The sequence below is a fragment of the Vanacampus margaritifer genome, chromosome 17 (genome assembly GCF_051991255.1).
Source record: "Vanacampus margaritifer isolate UIUO_Vmar chromosome 17, RoL_Vmar_1.0, whole genome shotgun sequence".
Classification (NCBI taxonomy): domain Eukaryota; kingdom Metazoa; phylum Chordata; class Actinopteri; order Syngnathiformes; family Syngnathidae; genus Vanacampus; species Vanacampus margaritifer.
In genome coordinates this window covers 18,401,126-18,421,924 of record NC_135448.1, presented here as the reverse complement: position 1 = coordinate 18,421,924, position 20,799 = coordinate 18,401,126, and the positions used below count along the sequence as shown (strand labels likewise).

At 42.6% G+C, this 20,799-nt stretch overlaps 1 protein-coding gene across 7 annotated transcripts in view; it reads left to right on the top strand.

Moving 5' to 3' along the window:
* Nucleotides 1-20,248, top strand: part of cica (capicua transcriptional repressor a) — a 34,690-nt gene extending 14,442 nt beyond the window's left edge. For 3 of the 7 annotated variants that reach the window (XM_077548346.1, XM_077548345.1, XM_077548347.1), the window contains 19 exons: nucleotides 183-453; nucleotides 3,773-3,907; nucleotides 4,093-4,243; nucleotides 6,638-6,740; nucleotides 7,798-7,983; nucleotides 8,259-8,385; nucleotides 9,095-9,267; nucleotides 10,040-10,175; nucleotides 10,401-10,483; nucleotides 11,469-12,015; nucleotides 12,182-12,315; nucleotides 12,705-12,841; nucleotides 13,406-13,634; nucleotides 13,897-14,080; nucleotides 14,152-14,279; nucleotides 14,361-14,533; nucleotides 16,041-16,192; nucleotides 16,288-16,632; nucleotides 16,787-20,248. In XM_077548346.1, the coding sequence (XP_077404472.1) occupies nucleotides 183-453; nucleotides 3,773-3,907; nucleotides 4,093-4,243; nucleotides 6,638-6,740; nucleotides 7,798-7,983; nucleotides 8,259-8,385; nucleotides 9,095-9,267; nucleotides 10,040-10,175; nucleotides 10,401-10,483; nucleotides 11,469-12,015; nucleotides 12,182-12,315; nucleotides 12,705-12,841; nucleotides 13,406-13,634; nucleotides 13,897-14,080; nucleotides 14,152-14,279; nucleotides 14,361-14,533; nucleotides 16,041-16,192; nucleotides 16,288-16,632; nucleotides 16,787-17,028 (3,636 nt within the window). In that variant the 3' untranslated portion in view covers nucleotides 17,029-20,248. The remainder of the gene's footprint in view (nucleotides 1-182; nucleotides 454-3,772; nucleotides 3,908-4,092; nucleotides 4,244-6,637; nucleotides 6,741-7,797; nucleotides 7,984-8,258; nucleotides 8,386-9,094; nucleotides 9,268-10,039; nucleotides 10,176-10,400; nucleotides 10,484-11,468; nucleotides 12,016-12,181; nucleotides 12,316-12,704; nucleotides 12,842-13,405; nucleotides 13,635-13,896; nucleotides 14,081-14,151; nucleotides 14,280-14,360; nucleotides 14,534-16,040; nucleotides 16,193-16,287; nucleotides 16,633-16,786) is intronic. The other 4 variants (XM_077548352.1, XM_077548349.1, XM_077548348.1 and 1 more) reach the window with 4 other exon arrangements.
* The last annotated feature ends 551 nt before the right edge of the window (nucleotides 20,249-20,799 follow it).

Sequence of the window (20,799 nt, the reverse complement as noted above, 5' to 3'; positions counted from 1 at the left end):
CAAGCAGTACTCTTTAGCTTGGTTTTCTGTTTCCATTGTCAAAGGGTACTAAATTATGTACCTTGGCTGACATTGAGCGGCGACAAATCCATTGTGTGTCTATACGTGCCCTGACTTTGATTGACTGGACAATCAAGGGTGCGCCCCACATCTCATCCAAAGTTTCCACTTGCTCTGCCCAGTCCCTCACCCCAGCTTCAGCAGGCTACGCCGCCCTCTCCAGTTCCTCCACTGCCAGTTCAACGTCGACCAATGCAGGCCCCATCCTGTCCTCGTCAGGATCCGGGGGCAGGGAGAGAAAGCCTGAGGGGCACCAGGAGGCCACCGGTGGGGTCTTGCCACAGCCGGTAGCGTGTCACCCAACACCCACAGCCCTCTTGCCGCTCATTCTGCCCGCCGAATCTTCGCACCCTGCACCCCGCAAGCAAATCATCATGGGACGTCCCGGAACGGGTAAGGAGTTCTCTTGCTCACCGTAGACATATAAACATAGACGCCTCAATGAGTGAGAGAAGGTACTAGTCCAGAGAGAAGGTGTTAGTTCCCTCTGAACTGACTCTCTAGGAACTCGTTTCCAGAGAAGTTTAGTCCCCAGAGAATCTACTAGTCCAAGAAAAGGTCCTGGTCCCCAGTGGGGGTTCAAGTCTATAGAGAAGGTTGTAGTCCCATGATTATGGTTTGAATAAGTAGAGAATGAACGTCCCTGTTCCAAGATAAATTTCTGTTCCACAGAGAATGTTCTACTCCCAAGTCAAGGTTCTAGTCCCGAGAAAATGTCTTTGTCCTGAGAAGGTTTAGTCCCAAGAAAAGGTAGTAGTTCCCGGCAAATGTTCTAGCCTCGAGCGAAAGTTGTACTCCAGAAAGAAGAGTCTTGTATCAAGAAAAGGTTGTAGTCCAGAGATGAGGTACTTTTCCCTAGAGAAGTTTGCAGTCCTGAGAGAAGGGTCTTGTCCACAGAGTCCCTAGAAGTTTGCAGTCCCCAGAGAAGATTCTAGTATCAACAGATACCAAGATATTCTCTATCTTATTTTCCATTTTGTGTCTGCTTTTCTGGTGTTCCTTATTGTTTGACTTTTCAATGGCTTCGCTTTAGTCTCATTTTGAAACAAGTGGGTGCCTTTTGTTCTCGTGTGTATGTATTTTGGCAACATGTGATTCAACATTGTGTGAGATAAGTAATGGGAGGTGTTAATCACATACTGTCCAACTGTTGCCATGACAATCCTCCTCACATCCACTACGGCCAAATGCAGACGTATAAATATATGATGTCCCATGCGGAAAAAGATTTGATATCATTTATACCAATGCTTATAATTTAACTTTGCAAAACTATCATTATTATATTTTTTACTACAAAAGTAGGTTATGTGAAGATGAGCAAAACTATAAACTCTTGAATTATTCGTACTGGTCACCCCACCCATGCTGCTTATTATTAATAATTATGACGTTCGTCTTGTATCGCTGGATGTGTGCTGCCATGCATAGTTTCTGTGTGTGTGTGTGTGTGTGTGCCAGGGGTGTTGCCCTTTATACCAGCGTGTGTGCGTGTAAGAGATAAGGAGTGTGAGTGAAACTCTCAAAGGGTGAAAATATTGACATGTCTAGACATGCAGCGCAGAGTGCAACAAGGACGTTCACGCTTGCGCGCACGCGCACGCACACGATCCGAGAGGGCACTGAGTCTGTCTGATCGCTAAAAAAGGAGCTGTGGTGGTCTACGGCTGGCGTGTTGTCATGGTTACGCGTTGGCAGAATTAGCGCACTAGCTGATTAGCCCAGCGCTAACGCCCTCGCACATATCCTTCGCACGGCCGCCAGCCACCTGCCTTTGTAGCGTAGCGTCGCCTCCGCTGTGCCATAAAAAAAGAAGATGTGCTACAGGCAACCCCCATTTATGAAGTTTACTGTAGAAATGACACAAATAAATGAAAGAGAATTAAACATTGTAATTTTAAAAGCCAAAATGTTCATCCCAACTATGTCATTTGGTGTAAAGTCCAGTAACTTAAAGCAACACTAAGGAACTTTGATTTTACATTGATTATGGCGGCGCCATATGGACAAAAGCGGTATTGTTATGCCTAAAGAAGAACCGCATTTCCCATGAGGACAAGTGCATTGCGTCGTTTTTGCGCTCACGCCAGCGAATGAAATCCAGGCCAATGTTGATCCTTGATGTCCTTTTATCCAGGTAGCTTCCATTTGTCGTTTTTGTCTCCTCAGACAAAACTTTTCAGTTGTTTTGCAGCTTCTGCCAGGAAAGCAGTAATCGTGTGTGGCGACATTGAAGTTGACTGGATGGCGAAAGGGGGAAGTGACATATGCCAGAAAGCAGTCAGCACATTTGTAGTTTTTGTGTGGCAGTGTTCCTACCATCCTCCTCAAAGTTGCCTAGTGCCAGTAAAAATGATACAGACCCCAGGTACCATTCAACTAGTTTGAAGTGGATGTTTCATCAGAAGAGTTATGAAAATATTTTATTAAAGTTGAAAAGTTCCTTCATGCTACGTAAATGCTAACCTTATTGAGACTTTTACTTCCTCAGCTTAGTCAAGTTTGATTGTCTTCACCTTTGTGATGCAACCTTGCAATTGCCAGCAAACCTGAGCTCTTATGAGAGAAAATGCTAACCTAGCATAGCATTAGCATGTGGCGTAAGAGCAATCAGCTGGGTAACCTAGCTAGAAAAAAAAAGTTAAGTTTTTTTCTTTTTTGGATGAACCTATCCTCTGCCACTTGCTGAAAATTTCACTTATCCACCATTTTGTGTGCAGGCTCAAACCATGTCTACTCTAGAATATTGCAGTGGCGCCATCTGGTGGCACCTTGCTCCCTAGTAACTGTTGAACTAAGGGAAAGAGATCAATTTTGTCTGGCCATAGCCTTGTCTAATAGAAAAAGCGCTTTGCTGCCCTCTTGTGGCGTCTGTAGGTGATTACAAACCTCTTTGATTGGCCGTGAATTAGCAGGCCTTAGCCTTTCTAACGCTAATGGCTAACATGGCTAACAAACGTGGTCCTGTATGACTGACTTACTCTCCTTCTTGCTCTCAATCACACTGCATCTTTTGCAGTAGAGCTCAGTGCTGCCTGGCCTGTTGTGGCGCATCGCGGTACTACGCTGAAGGCAGGTCAACTCTGAATTCAGACTCGCCTGTGCGCTAAAAACCCAAACTAAAAGGATGGCTTAATTATCCGCAATGAACTGCGGTACAACGCGGGTTCACTGTATACATATAAAAACAAACAGGAGGCGGCGGAGGCCCCCGCGGATGAGATTCCTCCTCAATCTAAATATAGAGCAGCCGCATTGGCATCAGCAGGAAGTGAGGCGGGTGGCGGCAGGAGTGACGACTCAGCAGCGGCGCAACTTCACCTCAATGTGTTAGCTCGTACTACTAAACCTTATGCATCGGGACACAATTTTTTTTTGCTTTAACACCACATAAATCAGAGGCTTACTGGAATTCATTTTGGTCATCAACAACTGTGGATTTCTCATAAGAGCAAACAACTTTCTTAAAAACACAAACGTGTCATTGTAATATTAGCAGGAATTTTTTTATTTTTTTTTTCTAGATAACTCTTTTTTTCTCTTTTTGTTTTTGTCGTAATGTTACAAGAATAAAATCATGTTTGGATAAATTGTAATCTCATGACAATAACATTTTTTGTTTGCTAGAAAAAAAAGTGGGAACATTTCTAGAAAAAAGTGGGTATTTTTTAACGATCATTTTTGTATTTGTCCTTGTCCAAACGCACACCAGTGTGGACCAACGTGGAGCCTCGCTCTGTGCCAGTGTTCCCTTGGCACTCGCTCGTCCCTTTCCTGGAGCCCAGCCCATCGGGAGCGTCCGTCCAGCCCGCCATCGACGGACAGCAGCTCGCCAATCAACGCCAAGGTGACAAAAAGGGAAAACACGCATATCGTTAAGAATTATGTCCTGTTTTGGTCAGTTAAATCTGGTCAGTCGCCAGAGGAAAGCTGCTGTGTTTTTTTTTTTTTTTAAGTATAAATAAATTAAGTATATATATAATTTATGATAATTAGGACAAAGTTGTAATTTGTATTGTTGCAATGTTTCAGAGCCTCGTTGCGGCGTGGCCCTGGTGGACGACGGTCGACCCCCTGACCTGGAAAGGGCGTCGCCGTCACGTCCGCCCCCGACCAATAACAACAATGCCCCTGCGGAGAGGGGCGGGGCCGACAGCGAGACTGAGAGCGACACGGACGACCCGTGAGTACAAAACGCTTGGCCACAAAGAAGAGGCTTCTCTTCTTTGCTTGCTTCTTCACTTGTTGTGTGCTAGTTTGGCTGTTTTTACTGTTTCCGGTGGGCAGTGATTAATTATCGCTATTGCCACGATATTTCGAAAACATGATAATTATGAAACAAACAAAATGTCATATGAGAAAAAAAAACTATTTTCTTGAGAAAAAAATTTGAATATTTTTTTTTTTCCTCGTTATCTTATGCAGAAAACGTTTTTCCCCTCAAAAAAAACATACAATAATAGTTGTCATTTTTTTCAATTAAAAATAGTATTATGATAATAAAGCTGTATTTTTTTTTTATGAAAAAGGTGCCATGATAATAAAGTCAGTTATTGTTGTTGGTGTTTTTTTGGTCAAAGTCAACATTATGGCAAAAAGTTGCTTTTTTTCCCCCAATAAAAAAAATTTTCTCACCAAAGTGCCCTAATATAGCAAGAATAAACTTGCTTGTTTTTTTGTTTTTTTTACGAAAATGTTGAATATTACAACAATAAAGGCTTATTTCTATACGTATTTTCAAAGTTGGAGCTTACAAGGATAAAGTGATAGTGGTGTATAAATTATTGTTGTCTCGTCGTGAAATGGTACTTTGATTTATGTGAGCACTCCATGGAAGCACCACTTGTTCTTCCTCTCAAGGATGCTCCTCTTACACACACACACACACACACACACACACACACACACACACGCACACACACACACACACACACACACCCGCACACTTGTTGTGTTGTGAAATCTGCCTCCTCTGAGAGTGCGACTAAAATGGCGCGATGCCGTCCTCGTGTGTGTGTGTGTGTGTGTGTGTGTGTGTGTGTGTGTGTGTGTGTGTGTGTGTGTGTGTGTGTGTGTGTGTGCGCGCGCGTATGGTACACACGCTGCTCGCTGGCTCTTCATAACGTCTGATTCTGTTTTTGCTCTTTCACGCTGACTCAGACAGGCTGTCTGGTTTGTAGCGTGCGTTTTTGTTTTTTTTTTGTCAAAGAAATGTTCCAGGGTCGCCGCGCTCACAAAAGGCCACCGTCGCCGACTATAGAAAGAGTGCTTCCTCCTCTTCCTCCTCTTCCTCCTCTTCCTCCTCCTCCCCCGTCGTCTGACTTTGGATGGACTACAAAGTCAACATGTTTGTCTAACCTTAGCATTTTTAGCATGCGGTTCGACAGGACAGCTCAGGTGTCTTTTGCGTGTTGACTCAGTCACTTGCGCTGAGGCGTTGCCATGGCTACAGACGTTACATCACCGGCCACTTCATTAGGTACACAGGCTAATGAGGGCCAATGCAGCAGCTGTGTAGAAAAAAGAGTTGTTGTTTTTTATATAGATAACAATCGTCAGTTTTGATTGAGGGATTACGAACAACAAATGTTGTATTAAACATAGGCTACGAGTATCATATTTTTTTTCTTTCTTTACAGACAATATCATACTCTGATGAACAAAATGTTTTGATTTTTGGGAGGAAAAAAGGGCAAGGGCATAACACAATAAATTTGTAATATTATTAAAATAAAGCAGTATTTTTTTCCCCAGAAAAAATAATAATCTTCTTATTTGTGTAGGTTAAGTCTTATTGTTCCTAAATATTCTATTATGCAGAAAAAGTCAGAATATTACAAGAAATACGCTGTTTTCTCTCCCCAAAAAGTGGTAATCTGACAATAATAAAATGATATATGGGATTTTAAGTCTTATTTATTTATTATTTATTTATTTATTTGGAGAATTTAATTTTTTTTCTTCCAGAAAAGGTCAACATATAAGAAAACAGTTGCATTTTTAATGAAAAATGAGAATAAAGTTTAATTTTTTTTTCAAATAAATAATTCTAAACACTACAAAAATAAAATGGTTGAAATGAAATGAATGATTTATTTTTTCAGGAAAAAGGATTAAAGAACTTATTTGAAAGTCATGTTTTTTTTTTTATGTAACGCTGCAACTCATTCTTTAAAATAAAGATGGAATCTTTTAATAATGTTTCATTTTTTTTAAAGGAAAAAGTTGTGATTACCGAAAATTAACTTGAATTGTTTTGCCCCCCCCCCAAAAAAAGTTGCAACTTTGATTAACTTTTATTTTATTTTTGAGGATTTTAAAAAAATATTATTATGAGAAAAAAAAGATTTGTTTTTGTTTTTTTAACATTTTGACGTGAAATAAAGACTTTCTTTATTGTTCTTTTTTGACCAAATCGAAACTATAAAATGAATCAATTAAATAAATGAGAGTTGCCTTTGACGGCAGCAACAGTCGTATTTTTGTCGGTAAAGTGAGCTTCTTCCTTCCAAAAAAGATCAAACTCTTGGCACTATTTTGAATCATGCAAATGTTGTTTTGTCTCTTCCCACTGCAGCTTCTCCCCCGGCGTGGCTGCCAACGACGCATCGCCCTCGCGCGGCCCCGCCAAGAGACGCACGCAGTCCCTCAGCGCCCTCCCCAAGGACGCAGACAGGAAGGTCGGTCCGTCGTCATGACCACAAAATTCACACCAAAACCATCGTTACAGGTGTTGGGATAAGAAGTGTCATCCATTTTCACCTACCTCAGGGTGCTGCCATTTTGTTGCCTGAAAGCGATGTCATGGTGCCCTCGGGCCCGCATTGCCGACATCGCAATTTTAGTCGACACCAGAGGGCAGTACAGGACAAAAATGGATAAAAATTAATTAATTAATCTTCTTATATCTTAATCTTCTTCTCACATTCATGAAAAAAAAAAAAGGTTGTCACTTTAACATGGACAGTTTTACATTTAATTATGTGATTCATTTGCAAACCACTAGAGGGAGCCCATGTGCCCCTATTTACCTCGATGTATCTGTATTATTGTTTATTGTGGGAATGCTGCAAGCAAACAACTCCCACATAATACTTCCGATTTACACTGTTCAAATTTCAACTTGCTTCAAAAATTCACGCCTACCGGGGCATATATATTGTCTTACTTACAGTACTCGCACAATTTAACGTTAAACATCAACTTTTCCCCATTCATTTTCAATGGGACTGACATTGAACTTTTTTTAAGTCCCACTTTCCACACCCACTTACAAATACCATACATACAACTGATCATCATTACCAGCTCTCTGACACAGCTCAGTGGCGCACTTATTGCATTGTCCAGTAAGCAGGAGGTCACGGGTTCGAATCCCATATTCATGGCAATTATGCTAAGGGATATACATGGACACCAACTGGCTGTCTTAGTTCCACTTTTCCATCTAAATGAATGGAGGGTACTTTCAGATAACACTTGCTTCAAAAATTCACGGGTTTGTGTTCTTTTTATTCATTTATCTTTCAACTACAATTAATACTTTGTAATTTTCACATAATTTATCTTCCAATTGACTTCATAAGCATTCAGCTATTAGCATTCAGCTATTAGCATTCCCACGCAATTTCAACAGAAATTGCAATTAGTCTCGTCTAATTAGGAACTGGAAAAAAAAGATGGACTTTTGGAACGTGAAGGTCCCTTGATGTCCTTCTTAACATCCCCTTCTTTCAGCAGAGGGAGAAAGACCACATTCGCCGGCCCATGAACGCCTTCATGATCTTCAGCAAGCGCCACCGGGCCGTGGTCCACCAGCGGCACCCCAACCAGGACAACCGAACCGTCAGCAAGATCCTGGGCGAGTGGTGGTACGCACTGGGCCCCAACGAGAAGCAGCAGTACCACGACTTAGCCTTCCAGGTCGGGATGCAGGCTAAACGATTTAACTGCATTACATCACCGGACTGTTTTTAGCACTAGTAGTATTTAAACTTCACCTTTGCTTGTATGTGATGTGGCCTTTAAAAAAAAAACAAAAAAAAAAAACGATTGCAGCCAGGTTGGCATTGAGAATGAGAATCAATTCTTAATGACCTTAAATCCTCCTTTTTGTCAGAATATTTACATTCATGTTTTACCATCTTAGCAACGTCTGTTCTGTATTTGTGATGAATCGAATGTTCCCCTCATGGCAGGTGAAGGAGGCCCACTTCCGGGCCCATCCCGACTGGAAGTGGTGCAACAAGGACCGCCGGAAGTCGCTGTCTGACGGCCGTGGGGCCCCCAAGGAGGCGCGGGAGAGAAGCATGTCCGAAACCATAGGTGGGGGAGCGGGGTGTTGTTTGTAATGATGATGAAAGAGAAATATAGAAATAGAAAAATAGAAATAAAATAGAAATAGAAATAAAAAGTATGTTATAAAAATTACTAGCGGTGTTAGGCAATTAAAAATTTTAATCGTAATTAATCGCATGACTTCAATAGTTAATTGCAAATTTTATATCGTTCTAAATGTACAATAAAATGTACAATCATTTTTTTCCAAAGTTTTCACACAAAAAAAAGTTAAACTAATAGATATGTGGCTGCATCTTTTAGTCATACAGCAATTTCATACTAATTCATAAAATTGAGTTCACATTAAAAAGATGTACTGTACTGTAAAAAACAAGTGATTTGTGATTGATTTGTGTTGAGGTCATTTTTCTGCCACTAGACGGCATAATTGCATTTGTAAGACGTTGGTGACAGCTCAGCGCATTTTTCTTTTCATATTAAGAGCTATCTAACCTTTAACATGAAGTAACAAATATTCTGCACATTTTTAAAATGCAACTTGACCCCGGTCTTCACAAATATATGCATTATTATTAAATTCATTACTACTAAGTTTAAACGTGGACGTGTCTGCTCCCCCAGTCGAGGCTTTCCAAGTAAGGGGCGGTCATTAATCGCACGTTTAAAATAAAAGGAACTTTAAATGAACGCACTCATTTTGACACCATTTTTGTTTTTTCTTCCTTCTGCCCAGACCCGCATTTGGAGTCTCAGGCGCTGGAGGCCAAGGTGCTGAGCTCGCCGTGGACCGGCGGAGGCGAGCGCCAAGCGGGCGGGCCGGGGCCGTTGGGTGTTCAGCACTCCCGTCCCAGAGCTTTTTCCCACAGTGCCGTTCACAGCCTGGAGCGCCACGCAGACGGCGAGAAGGTGGGAGACGCTCGCGTCTGCTAGCGACGCACTCGTGTGCGATTATCTCCCTGCCGGAACAAAGCGTGAATGCAGGCCGTGTAAACAACACGAGTGTGTGCGCGTGTGCGTGTGTGTGTGTGTGTGTGTGTGTGTGTGTGTGTGTGTGCGCCCACAGCCACCATGTGTCCTTCGCGCCGCTAAAAGGGAGTCTTTGTGTGATCTTGAAACGTCTTTGTGCTTTCCAATGCCTTTGAAGTGTGCTAGACAGCAAAACACACGGGAGAGAGCCAGCTCGTCTCGGAGGCAATGAGTTTGCGTTGTTGCTAGCAACTCTGCTGCAGCGGCAAGCAGCCCGATCCGGAATAAATCAAAATCGGATTAAGAAGTTCAAAATGTTGAGGCATTACATTCATTTCATGGTGTCATTGTCCACTATCTGAAGAATAGGAAATTCATTCAAACACTGATCACACACTCTTAATATACTAAAAAAGAAAGAAAGAAATTGCTCATTTAAATGTAAAATTACAGATTTTTTTTCAATTAGATTAACATACTTGATATGTAAACAATTCAAATGTTTGATTTGCTTCATTTTATAAAAATAAAAAAAAAACATTATAAATTCATAAAGAAATAATAGCGATATTTATTTTTTCTTTACTGATAATAATAATAAAAAAAAGTTTCCTTTTGGAGAAATGCACCCCATGATATTGATATTTGTATTCACACCTTTTGTCAATAGGAGCTTCTCAAAGAAAATCAAATCTTATTTCTCTTTGGTCAGGAGGACGGCCCCGGTTTTTTCCGCAACCGGCAACTGCCGCCATCTTCCCACCATCAGGGCGGCGCTCACGAGGATGTCAACAGTGACGAGGAGCGTATGGTCATCTGCGAAGAAGAGGGGGACGACGACGTCATGGGTGAGTGGTCCTCGACAGATTACCATTCAATTATGATCAGAATTTGTTTCATTTTAAAAATTGCTTTTAAGGGACAGTTGACGTTTAGTTAAACCTGGACAGACAATGAATCATTGTATAAATACACGTTGAGTTGATGCTAACAAACATATGATGGGAAACGGCATGGATGTGAAATTAGCAGCGATGTTGCAACTAACTGTGACTTGACGTGTGTGTCTTCAGAGGACTCGTGTCCCGAAGGCTCCATTGACCTCAAGTGTAAGGAGAGAGTGACGGACAGCGACGAAGACGAGTCCGATGGCCAGGTACGAGGCGTAGCGCTGGGCAGCTTTATTCGAAAAATGCTTTCAGAACAAAAAAATGCTTTCCGAGTGTTTCAACGGAAAATTTCCATTGCAAATTGATGAATTGGATGCTTTTTATTGCACTTTCCCCAAACACCCTCTCGTCAAATCGACTTGACTTGACTACTCCACATTAGCGATTAATTGCTAACCTCGTGTTTTTGCCTTCTCATCTTCCAATTGAAATCTTCAACTCATGAAGCCAGTCATGTTATTGTTGACTTCCCCAAAAAATTATTAACTCTTTGACTGCCAAAAACGTTAAATAACGTTTAGTAAAATCCTATGGAGGAGTGCCAAAGACGTTAAAAGACGTTTTTTCAAAACAGAGGTGAAACTAACCATTTTCTATTGTTGATTACTGAAAAACGGAATAAGGTAGAAACAAACTTTTTTTTCTGATGAAAGATGAGAGTCCAATCTTTCATTTGGTAGCATGTGTGTTTCCATAGTCCAAACACATAATTTTCTGTGGACCGTGAAAGATCAGTCAAAAATGCTTAAATCGGCTGGCACCCACGGCATCCCTTTTCTGAAAACGTCTGGCAGTCAAAGAGTTAATCAATTGGGGATGACATAAATAAGTCCTTTATTTTTTAAATATTTTTTTTTACCGTATGTTTTGATCAAAAATGGGATGTTTTCCAAGAAGAAGCGCAATTGTCGCATACTTTTTTTTCTCTATTATTTCTGTGCTAGTTGATGTAATGCAAGTTAATAGTCAGAAAATAAAACAGCTTCAAAGCTCGTTTGCTATCAAGAGATACAAAGCAAATCCCAGAAGGGGGGGAAACAAAGATTTTATTTTAAGCCGATGTCGTCCAGCCCGAGCATGAAGCTGTCTTAAGCATTCGAACTTTATGCAAACGCCGTCGAGAAAAAGTCACGTAAGAGATATCGTATTCCACTTTTTCTTTTGATCGCCGTCTTTTTCCTCCGCCTCCAGCCGTTGGCTCGCTCCTCCCTCGCCTCCCCCTCGCCTCCTGACGAACGTGCGAGGAAGAGGAAGACGGCCGTTGATATGGACGAAAAGGACATCAAGGGAAGCTCCGTTGGAGGAGAAGGCGGGGGTGCGCCCTCCCTGCCAGTAGGGGGCTCCACGCCCAGCACCCAGGCTGCCGGTGGTCCCGTCGAGGGCGCCGTCACCCTCAGCTCGCCGCTGCAAGAGAAGAAAGCCGCCATCCTGATTGGAGGGAAGCAGCTGCCAATCACCGCAGGGGGTGGGTACCTGTCCTCCGCCTCTCCTGGTCCCAGCTTCGCTTTCGCTGGCTCCTTGCTGCCCGCCCAGCCGCCCCCCCTCGCCGTAATCAGACCCACTGCCACCACGTCCCCCGCCCCGCCAACCCCCAAGTACATCCTGCCGGCCCCCCAGATCCACTCCCCACCTGAGCTCACCTGCCAGCAAATGGGCTCGGTGGCCACTGATGCCCCCCCGGCGGCCAATGGCACGCCGCACCCGGGGGCGGGAGTGACAGCAGCCGCAGAAAGCAGAGGTGAGATGCAGTTAGCCTTTCAAAATAAAATGCTGTATACGATTGCCGCCCACCTGTGCCACTCCAACTACCCCCCCACCCCCCACCCCTACCTCCGCGCCCCCCGCCCACCTGTCCATTCAGTATGGCCTCATTCATGTCTTTCTTTCTCTTTTTCGTTCATCAGTTCAAGCCCAGCTGCAGAGTAAGATGCTGGTTCCCATGGCGACGGTCCGAGCCGGGTCTACGCCCCCTCATGCGCCCGTCTCCTTGCTGGCGCCGCCTCTTCCTGTGCAAAATGGCCCCACCGCTGGAAATAAGGTGCATGAAGAGACCGCAACGCGACCCGCTTGACAAATAAATACAAACATGTTAAATGTCTATTTACATCTATTTTATATACATAAATATATAAATAATAAATAAATAAATACAAATAGCGCTCATTTGATTCGTTCTAATTAATCAATTCACCATTTTTGATGAGATAAATGAATAAGTTCAGTTAACCAATTTGAGCAAAATTATTGTAGCAAACATTGCAGAACTCATTTGGAATTTGTATAAATGTCTGGAGAAAAAAACCCGGCATACATTTGCTGACATACTGTTGCTGATATTGTTTAACATCATATAGTAAAATGTCTTGTATCCTGCGTCATTATGGTTAATGTGGTGTAACTGTTGTTGCCTTGCCGTGTCCTCCGCAGATCATCCAGATCGCTCCCATGCCCGTGGTCCAAAGCAGCGTTCACCACGGGAGCGCCTTTCCTGTTTCCATGGCGACAGTGATGGCTCCCGGCGCCACGCCCCCACAGACCCTCCTCCTGACCACGCCGCCCACCAGGTCAACATTACCCGAGCGTCTTTATTTTGCTAACCATGAAAATCTGCGCGTAATTGACCTAAATGTGGATATGCTGTACTGTAATTGCCAATAGATGCCACAAGATGGCAGCGCAAATAACTACAATTATTATTATTTTTTTTTATTCCAGGAAAGCTCAGTATTGTTCATTCGATTTGACATCATCATTGCTCTCCTTTTTTTTTTTTTAAAAAAACAAACAAATCAATTAAAAAATTTTTTAATAAATTATTATTATTATTATTATTTTTTTAAATATATATACATATATATATATACATATACACACAAATAACTCTAAATGAAGATACTCTACTCGCCGCACCAGATGGCGCCAAAGCAATACTGTCATTGCTTGCTTGGAGATTTTACTCTTCTTCTTGTTAATTACGCTGCTTCCAGTAAAGCTCAGTTCTGCCCAAAAATGTTGTGGCACAACATGGTACTACACTTACTGCGCACAACTCTAAATTTGTATTTGTCTGTATACTGTAAATGTTTTTTGTTTGTCGACGTCAACACTCAACTGCATCTCACCCGCAGGATCACCTACGTCCAGTCCAGTCCGGGCGTTACCACGACGACTCCCCAACAAGCCCAGGTTCCGCCGCCGCTGCCGGGCACTGCGTATCTCTCGCCTCCCCTGACTACATTAGGTTTCACCGCCATCGCGCCGGCCGGACACCCTCTCCTGGCCCCGCCTTCCAACCTGACTGGTCAGAACCACAATGCTAAGACCGCCTCCACCTCCGCCAACACTGCTGCTCGGCAGGTGAAGATCAGCAAGTAAAAAAAAATCAATAGCTTTAGATGGGCTAATGAAATTAGGACATAGGATATTTGAACACAAGTGAGCACGTGTAGAAACACAAAATACCTATACTGACATGAATATATTCTTCATCCTCAGCAAAGAACAACTAATATTAGTGCAGTTTACCAAGCAATCTATGTTTTGTATTAAACTGCCCCCTGGTGGCCAAGGCAAATAACGTTAAGTGTGATTTTAATGTTTAAACAATCTCCTGCATCAGGTTCTTACCGCCATCTACCCCGCCGGGTCCACCGCCCCGCTGGTCGCCGTGACGACGGCCTCGCCCGCCACCGATGCTCTCGACGTGGCGAAGCCCTCGGCCGCGACGGAAGTCGAGATGAAGAGAGAGCTTAGCGAGCCGGCCGTCAAGGAGGAAGCGGATCAAGACATCGAGGAGATCAGAGGTAAAACTAGCGCTCTCGTCGTCTGGTGGTGACGGTGGGCCGTCAAGTTGGAAGTCTTTCACCTCTTGCAGAAAAACAAGACGACGACATTGGACATTTGATCAAGGAGGAAAATGTCAAGATCGAGGAGGATGAAGAGCATCAGGAGAAGATGAAGGAAAGCGCAAATGAGAAACAAGGAAGAGAAAACGAGGAAGAGGTGATATAAAAACATACATAGTTTGTTGCATTTATTTTTTTGTCATCGTGGCTCCAAATAAAATTTCCTTTTCCATCACAGGCTGGTGCTCATTCTTCTCCTCCACCTCCTCCACCTCCGCCTCAGCCGCCATCTTCAGCTTTGGATCCGCCGCCACCTCCACCGGCTGAAAAAGAGCCGGCGGTGGCGGCGTCCTCCAAGAGGATCAAGTTCCGACCTCCGCCGCTCAAAAAGACGCCCGATTCTCATGACAAGTGAGAGCCCTTTCACGGGAGACTTTTTTTTGGTCTTTTTTTTGTCTTTTCTTTTTTTTTTGAACGTACAAGCATTCAAGCAACATCTGGTACAAAAAGAGATATAATATTCCCAAAAAGTGAAAGGATTATGATGTGTTCTGTTTTTATCTACATAATAATTCCTCCATTCTTTTACTCAAAAACAATATCCTTTCCTCTGACATCAGTGTTCTCATTTCCATCCAATTTGATACATGAACCAATTTGACCTTATCCACAGTGTTGTATGAATTCACTAAATACAAATCAACTAAGGGAATAAAAACTTCTTTTTTTTTTTTTTAAATAAAATACAAATATATAATATGAAAACCATTTAACACCACATTATAACTTCTGTATCTCTCACGGGAGACATGCAATTAATCGAAATTCAATTACAATTTTAATCAATGCACAGTTACAAAATCAGCATAATCATAAAAAATAAATAAATATATAATTAATACTCATTTTTGAGTTGTCTAAATTTATACATTTGCACCTTTTTAACATTTTAAAAAATAATAATTTAATATTTTTTTTTATTTGTCTTCATAGTTTTATTTTTTTACCTTTAAACATTTTCATGTTTTCTACCCAAAAAAATGTCCTACTGTGCAGTGCACATGCTGCACTCCAACTTCAAGTTTTTGCCAACATAAATCAGGGATGTGATTTTTCCGCTAATTCGCGGAATTCCGCTTTTTTTATCTTCCCCCCCCAAAAAAAAAAATTCTGATTTTTTTTTTTTTTTTTAAGTAGTTCATTGTGTATGCACATGACTCCGACAGATAACATCTTCTGCTATAACAAAGACATTTGTGGTATGCTCTAATATGAGTTACTTTTCATTTGGTCATGATACAATTATTTGTTCATGAAAGTTGAACTCTTCAACATTATTTATGTGTTAACTTAGTAATCACATGAGTTAGATATGATGATATTCTCAGTGATAGTTTTTAAAAGCAAAGGCAGTCCAATGTTTTTGAATGTGACTGATTTTGAGTTGACTAAAACTGCCATTTTATATGGGATAGTTCAATAGACATTGAAAATTTATGCTGTTGTTTTGTCTATTTCTTTGTCATGTGAGTGCATTGAAAGTACTTAAAAACACGGAAAACCCATGAGCTCCGGGGGGCTTCCCTAGCTGGGGGCCCCCAGACCCCCGGCTAAATTTTCAGATAATTTCACTTTGGTCAAATCACATCCCTGATAAATGAATAAATAAATATTATTATAAACATATATTATTATTAATTCTGTTTGGTCCAAAATGAACTTACATAATTAAAATGTTAATTTTTTTTTTAATTGGTCTTAATATTTTTAAATGCTTAAACATTTTCTTGTTTTGTACCCCCCCAAAAATTATAATAATAATCGTGATTTCAATGATTGGCAAAATAATCGTGATTATAATTGTTGCCATACTGGAGCAGCCCTACCGACTCACCCGCCCGCTCGCTTCTCCGCGCAGGCTTTTGTCGGAGACGTACTTCGAGGAGCGTTTTGCCGAGCTTCCTGAGTTCAACCCGGCGGAGGTTTTGCCCTCGCCCACCTTGCAGAGTCTGGCCACGTCCCCTCGAGCCATCCTGGGCAGCTACCGCAAGAAGAGGCGCAACTCCACCGGTAACCGAAATTCACGGCCACATTTTATCCTGCCGCCATTTCACGCCTCGCATTGCTTTTCATTTGAATTGATTCTCCTTCATCGGCCCATCAAGAAGTGGATCCGGCCACCGACGACCCGAGCTCGCCGAGGAGGAAGACCCGCCGCCTCTCCAGCTGCAGTTCGGAGCCCAACACTCCGAAAAGCGCCGCCAAGTGCGAGGGCGACATCTTCACCTTTGACAGAGCAGGTGGGAGCGCGGTGGCGGACGGCGGCCAATCACAGCTCAGAGCTCTTCCGTTGGGTGTCCTCACTCCCGCCGTTGCCCCGGCAGGCATGGAGGGAGAAGACCTCCTCGGAGACCTGGACCGGGTGCCCTTCTCGTCCCTGCGTCGAACCCTGGACCAGCGGCGGGCGCTCGTCATGCAGCTCTTTCAGGAACATGGCTTCTTCCCCTCAGGTCAGCCAAGACGCGAGAAACTTTATCATGTGCTACAGGTGCAAAATATTAACATCATGTGGGAAACACTGTAAGCTGCTCTAATTTTCACGGCTACGCCCAAAAGCGAGGAAACTCTCGAACCGGCTGACCTCTTCCTGCCTCCTCCTTGCAGCTCAGGCCACGGCGGCTTTCCAGGCCCGCTACGCCGACACCTTCCCCACCAAGGTGTGCCTGCAGTTGAAAATCCGCGAAGTCCGCCAGAAGATCATGCAGGCCGCCACGCCGGGGAGCCTGGAGGGCGGCGGCTTCTCAATGGAGGCCGGCAGCCCCGCAGCCACCCCCGCCTTCAACCCGCCACCGAGGGAGGACGCGGGAGGAGCGGAAGCGCCGGACGACGGAGGCGCCCAAAAGTGAAGGTTTCTAAGACGTGACGGAGTTTGGATGCGGGCGCTTCGTCTTCGTCTTCATCTTCATCTTCATCTTGACCTGGGCGGGAAATCTCGGAACAAAAATATTCAAGAATATACTCGGAAAATCTACGCCCAGGTCTGCCCTCAGCACATTTGTACAGTAGTTTGTAGTCGGGACACAAGCTCTGTGGTACACGCACACACATATTACACACACACCTGTATGTATGTATACACATATATATGTATATATGTGTTTACGTATATACACACACACATACACACTGTGGTGCAGATGTAATCTTCAGCATGACGCTGACACACTTAAGCAAGTCAGACTGTTACTCGTGGATGGCAGCAGCCAGGACCGCCACCCAGCGCACGCACACACATATATTAAAAAAAAAAAAGGCACTTTGTCACTTGTTGTTGTGCAAATGCAGTTTCGCTGTCGCCAGCCAGCCCTCAGTTGCCATTGACTTGACCTCGTCGTCCGTCCACTCCTCAGCACGGTGGGCCCGGACGCAAAAAACCACAACCCCGACGACCTCCACTCATATTCCACGGCCCCTCGATGCTGCACACACACACACACACACACGAACACACTTTACACATGCAGTCAGTGCGGCGTGTGCGCCCGCAAATGCCGTGACCAAGCCATGGGCACCCCCCGCGCACAGTTTTCGTGAGCAACGGCGAGGACAAAATGGCCGTGATTCTGTTGTGGCCAACTTTTGCACCTTCCGTCGTCGCCACCTCAAGAGATTTTTGACGGACGCAAACTGGACGCTGGATGGAAGGTTGACTCCCCAAAAAAAACAAAACAAAAAGTTGATATGCAAAGCAGCAACACGATGTCAGGTCCAATGACGGAGAGAAGGAAAGAAAACGAAAGCGCACTCGCTGTTGCTTTTCTGCTGGAAATGAGCAGTTTTTCTGTTTCTTTTCCAGCATCACGTCAAGAAAATCACAAAAAAAAAAAGACGTTGGACTTCAAATGGAGGGGATTTTATCTGTCCCCACACCCTAATCTTGATTTTAAATGTACTCGCGTGGGGGTGGGGGAGGTGTGCCCCCCCCCCCCCCCCACCGCTCTCGTGGTGTCTCTTTGTAAAATGTTGAAATCAGGTGTTTGCACAATCCGTGCGGCCCGTCTCGCGTGAGAGCGCCGCAAGTTCAATCAGGAAAGTATTGTTTTTAGAGATTGTTTTCGTAGAGCAGACGGATCAAGTCTGCCTTGTTCCACGTGTTATCAATCACCTTTGACCCCCCCACCCCCCCCACCCCCGCCCCTCCCAAGCGTTGTTAGAAAGTGCCCTTAAGCACTGGTCCCGGGTCAAGCGCTATGTAGCTCAGGATGGTTCTGGTTAGGCTTCAGTTCAGGGAAAGCAGATCCTAGACCAGCCCTGGAGGGCAGTCTCTCGAACCCTCCCCACTTCCCTCGCTTCTCGACACTTTATCCTTTCCCATCAAATGGTGCAATAGGACTTTTTTTTTTCTGGGAATACTGGGAGGGTTGTTTTTGTTTTGTGGGTTTGGGGGGGGGGGGGGACGGGGGGCTCAGTGCCATAGAGAATGACAAGCAATGCAGTTAAGTGAGCGAGCGGAATGTGATGCTGTAGCTTACCAAGAAGTATTTGGGCCACTTTGAAAAGAACGGCAAAAAATATACGACAAGGATTAAGGTTTTTTTTTTTTTTTTTTTGGTCTTATGATGAGAATTTAAGGAAGGATGTCAGGTGCGGAAAATTGAGCATGCCATTAGCCTAATAGCATTATTTTTTTATTTTATTTTTTTTAATGTTTTTTTTCCAGAAAACAACACAACAAAAGTCCAGCTGCATAGATAAAAAAAAAAAACTAAAATAAGTAATTTTTTATTCTCTCCTAACATTACTTTTTATCTTGTGAAAATAGGACTTATCTGAAAAACAAAAATCAAAGACCATGCTCTTAATGTTTTGACTTTTTACATACATTTTTAAAAAGTTTACCTGGAAAAAAAAGTAATTAGGGCTTTCTTCTTGGGATATTGTAAAGATATTTTTGCCAATTTACCAATTTAAACTATTCTCATAAAGTTGTGACTTTGTCTGAAAATTTTACTTTTTGGTCTAAATCTAAAAAAAAATGCAAATATACCCCCCCAAAAAGAAAAAAATAATTAATACATTTTCTTCTAAAAACTTTTTTTCTCATAACATTACGACTTTTCCTGATGAAAATTTGGTAAGTATATTTGGAGAAATAACCCCATCTAAAAAAATGTTTTTTAAAAAGACTATTCTCATAAGGTTATCACAATACGTATAATCATTATTTGTTTTCTTTTGAGTGTGGCCCTAATACTCCTTGGTAAAATCTTAGCTATGGTATAAAAGAAAAATGAACGTTGCAATTATTGTTGTTGAAGAGATTATAGCGTGTAACTTTACTTTTTAAGTAAAAAAAAAATAATAATTGAATAGCACTTTGTGGCTCTTGGCTTCCTTTGCTGAAGAGTTTGGAGAGGTAGTGATTGTTCTTATGGGTATTGCTTTTATTTCTCTGTAAACCGTTGGATGTGTGAAAAAAAACAACAACAAATATATAAATATATATATAGATATATTCACCGTTTTTTTTCCATACGTGTGCATTTTAGGTCTGTGTTTGGGTGTGCGTGTACGTTTTGGCACATGCAGGTAGTGCGTAAAACATGACCAACCACTCGTTCTGTCGTCACACAGCAACAGCATCGGCAACGACAATAGTATATTTTTCATGCTAGACAGTATTTTTATAGTCGCCACGACTATTTTGTCCGCCATGTTGACTGTTATCAGTTACATTCAGGATGCATACAAACTATATATTCAGGCTCTCTGATACACGCAGGTAAAAACAAAAAAAGAAGAAGACGATCCACATCCCCGAGAACGTGTGGGTCAGTGCTGCCGTTGTGCCCCATCTGCATGCATGTGCAATGGCATGCAAACACCCACACAGACGTACGTGCACACACACACACACACACACGCGCACGTATATGTATGCGTGTGTAACTGTATGATTGTGCTTCAAAAATGAATTGTCCTTGCTTTGGAGAAGGAATTTTACGATGAGTGAGGCGAGTGCGATCTCATAAGCAGGCATGTTGACCATGTGCAATATTTCCTAAACGACGACAGAAGAGGAAGAAAAAAAAAAGAAACTAAATATTAAAGATCTAACACAAGGCCCTTTGTTGTTGACGTCACTGTGTTTTGTTGATGAATGTATACACACCCTGTTTAATGCCAGTTTTCCAGTTAATGTGACCGATAGCACTCAATTGAAATAATGTGGTTTGTACTCGCAAATCTGAACTTTATTTGGGTTCATCAGGGATGCTTTTTAAATGGCAGATGCACTTGTAAATGGTGACAGGTGTGTGCAGAGTCCAATTTAACACGAGCTTGAATATGATCGGGTTAATTGTGAATACATTCTTACCTCAGTTATGAGAGGGTGTGCACATTTGTGCAACCACATTATCGCACTTTCAAAAAGATTTTTAAAGAATTGAAATGAGTCATGCGGGTTAAATGTCAGTCACATCAATTGTGGAAAAAAAACAATTTTTTTTTTAAATTGTTCTATATTGGTCTATGTCATTCCAATAGGGGTGTGTACACTTTTTGTATCCACTGTTTATTTAAAAGGACTTTTTAAAAATATTTTTGCTGATAAATGACACCATGCATTAATAAGTGGATAACACGAGTTCTATCAAATCAATTCAATTTGAATA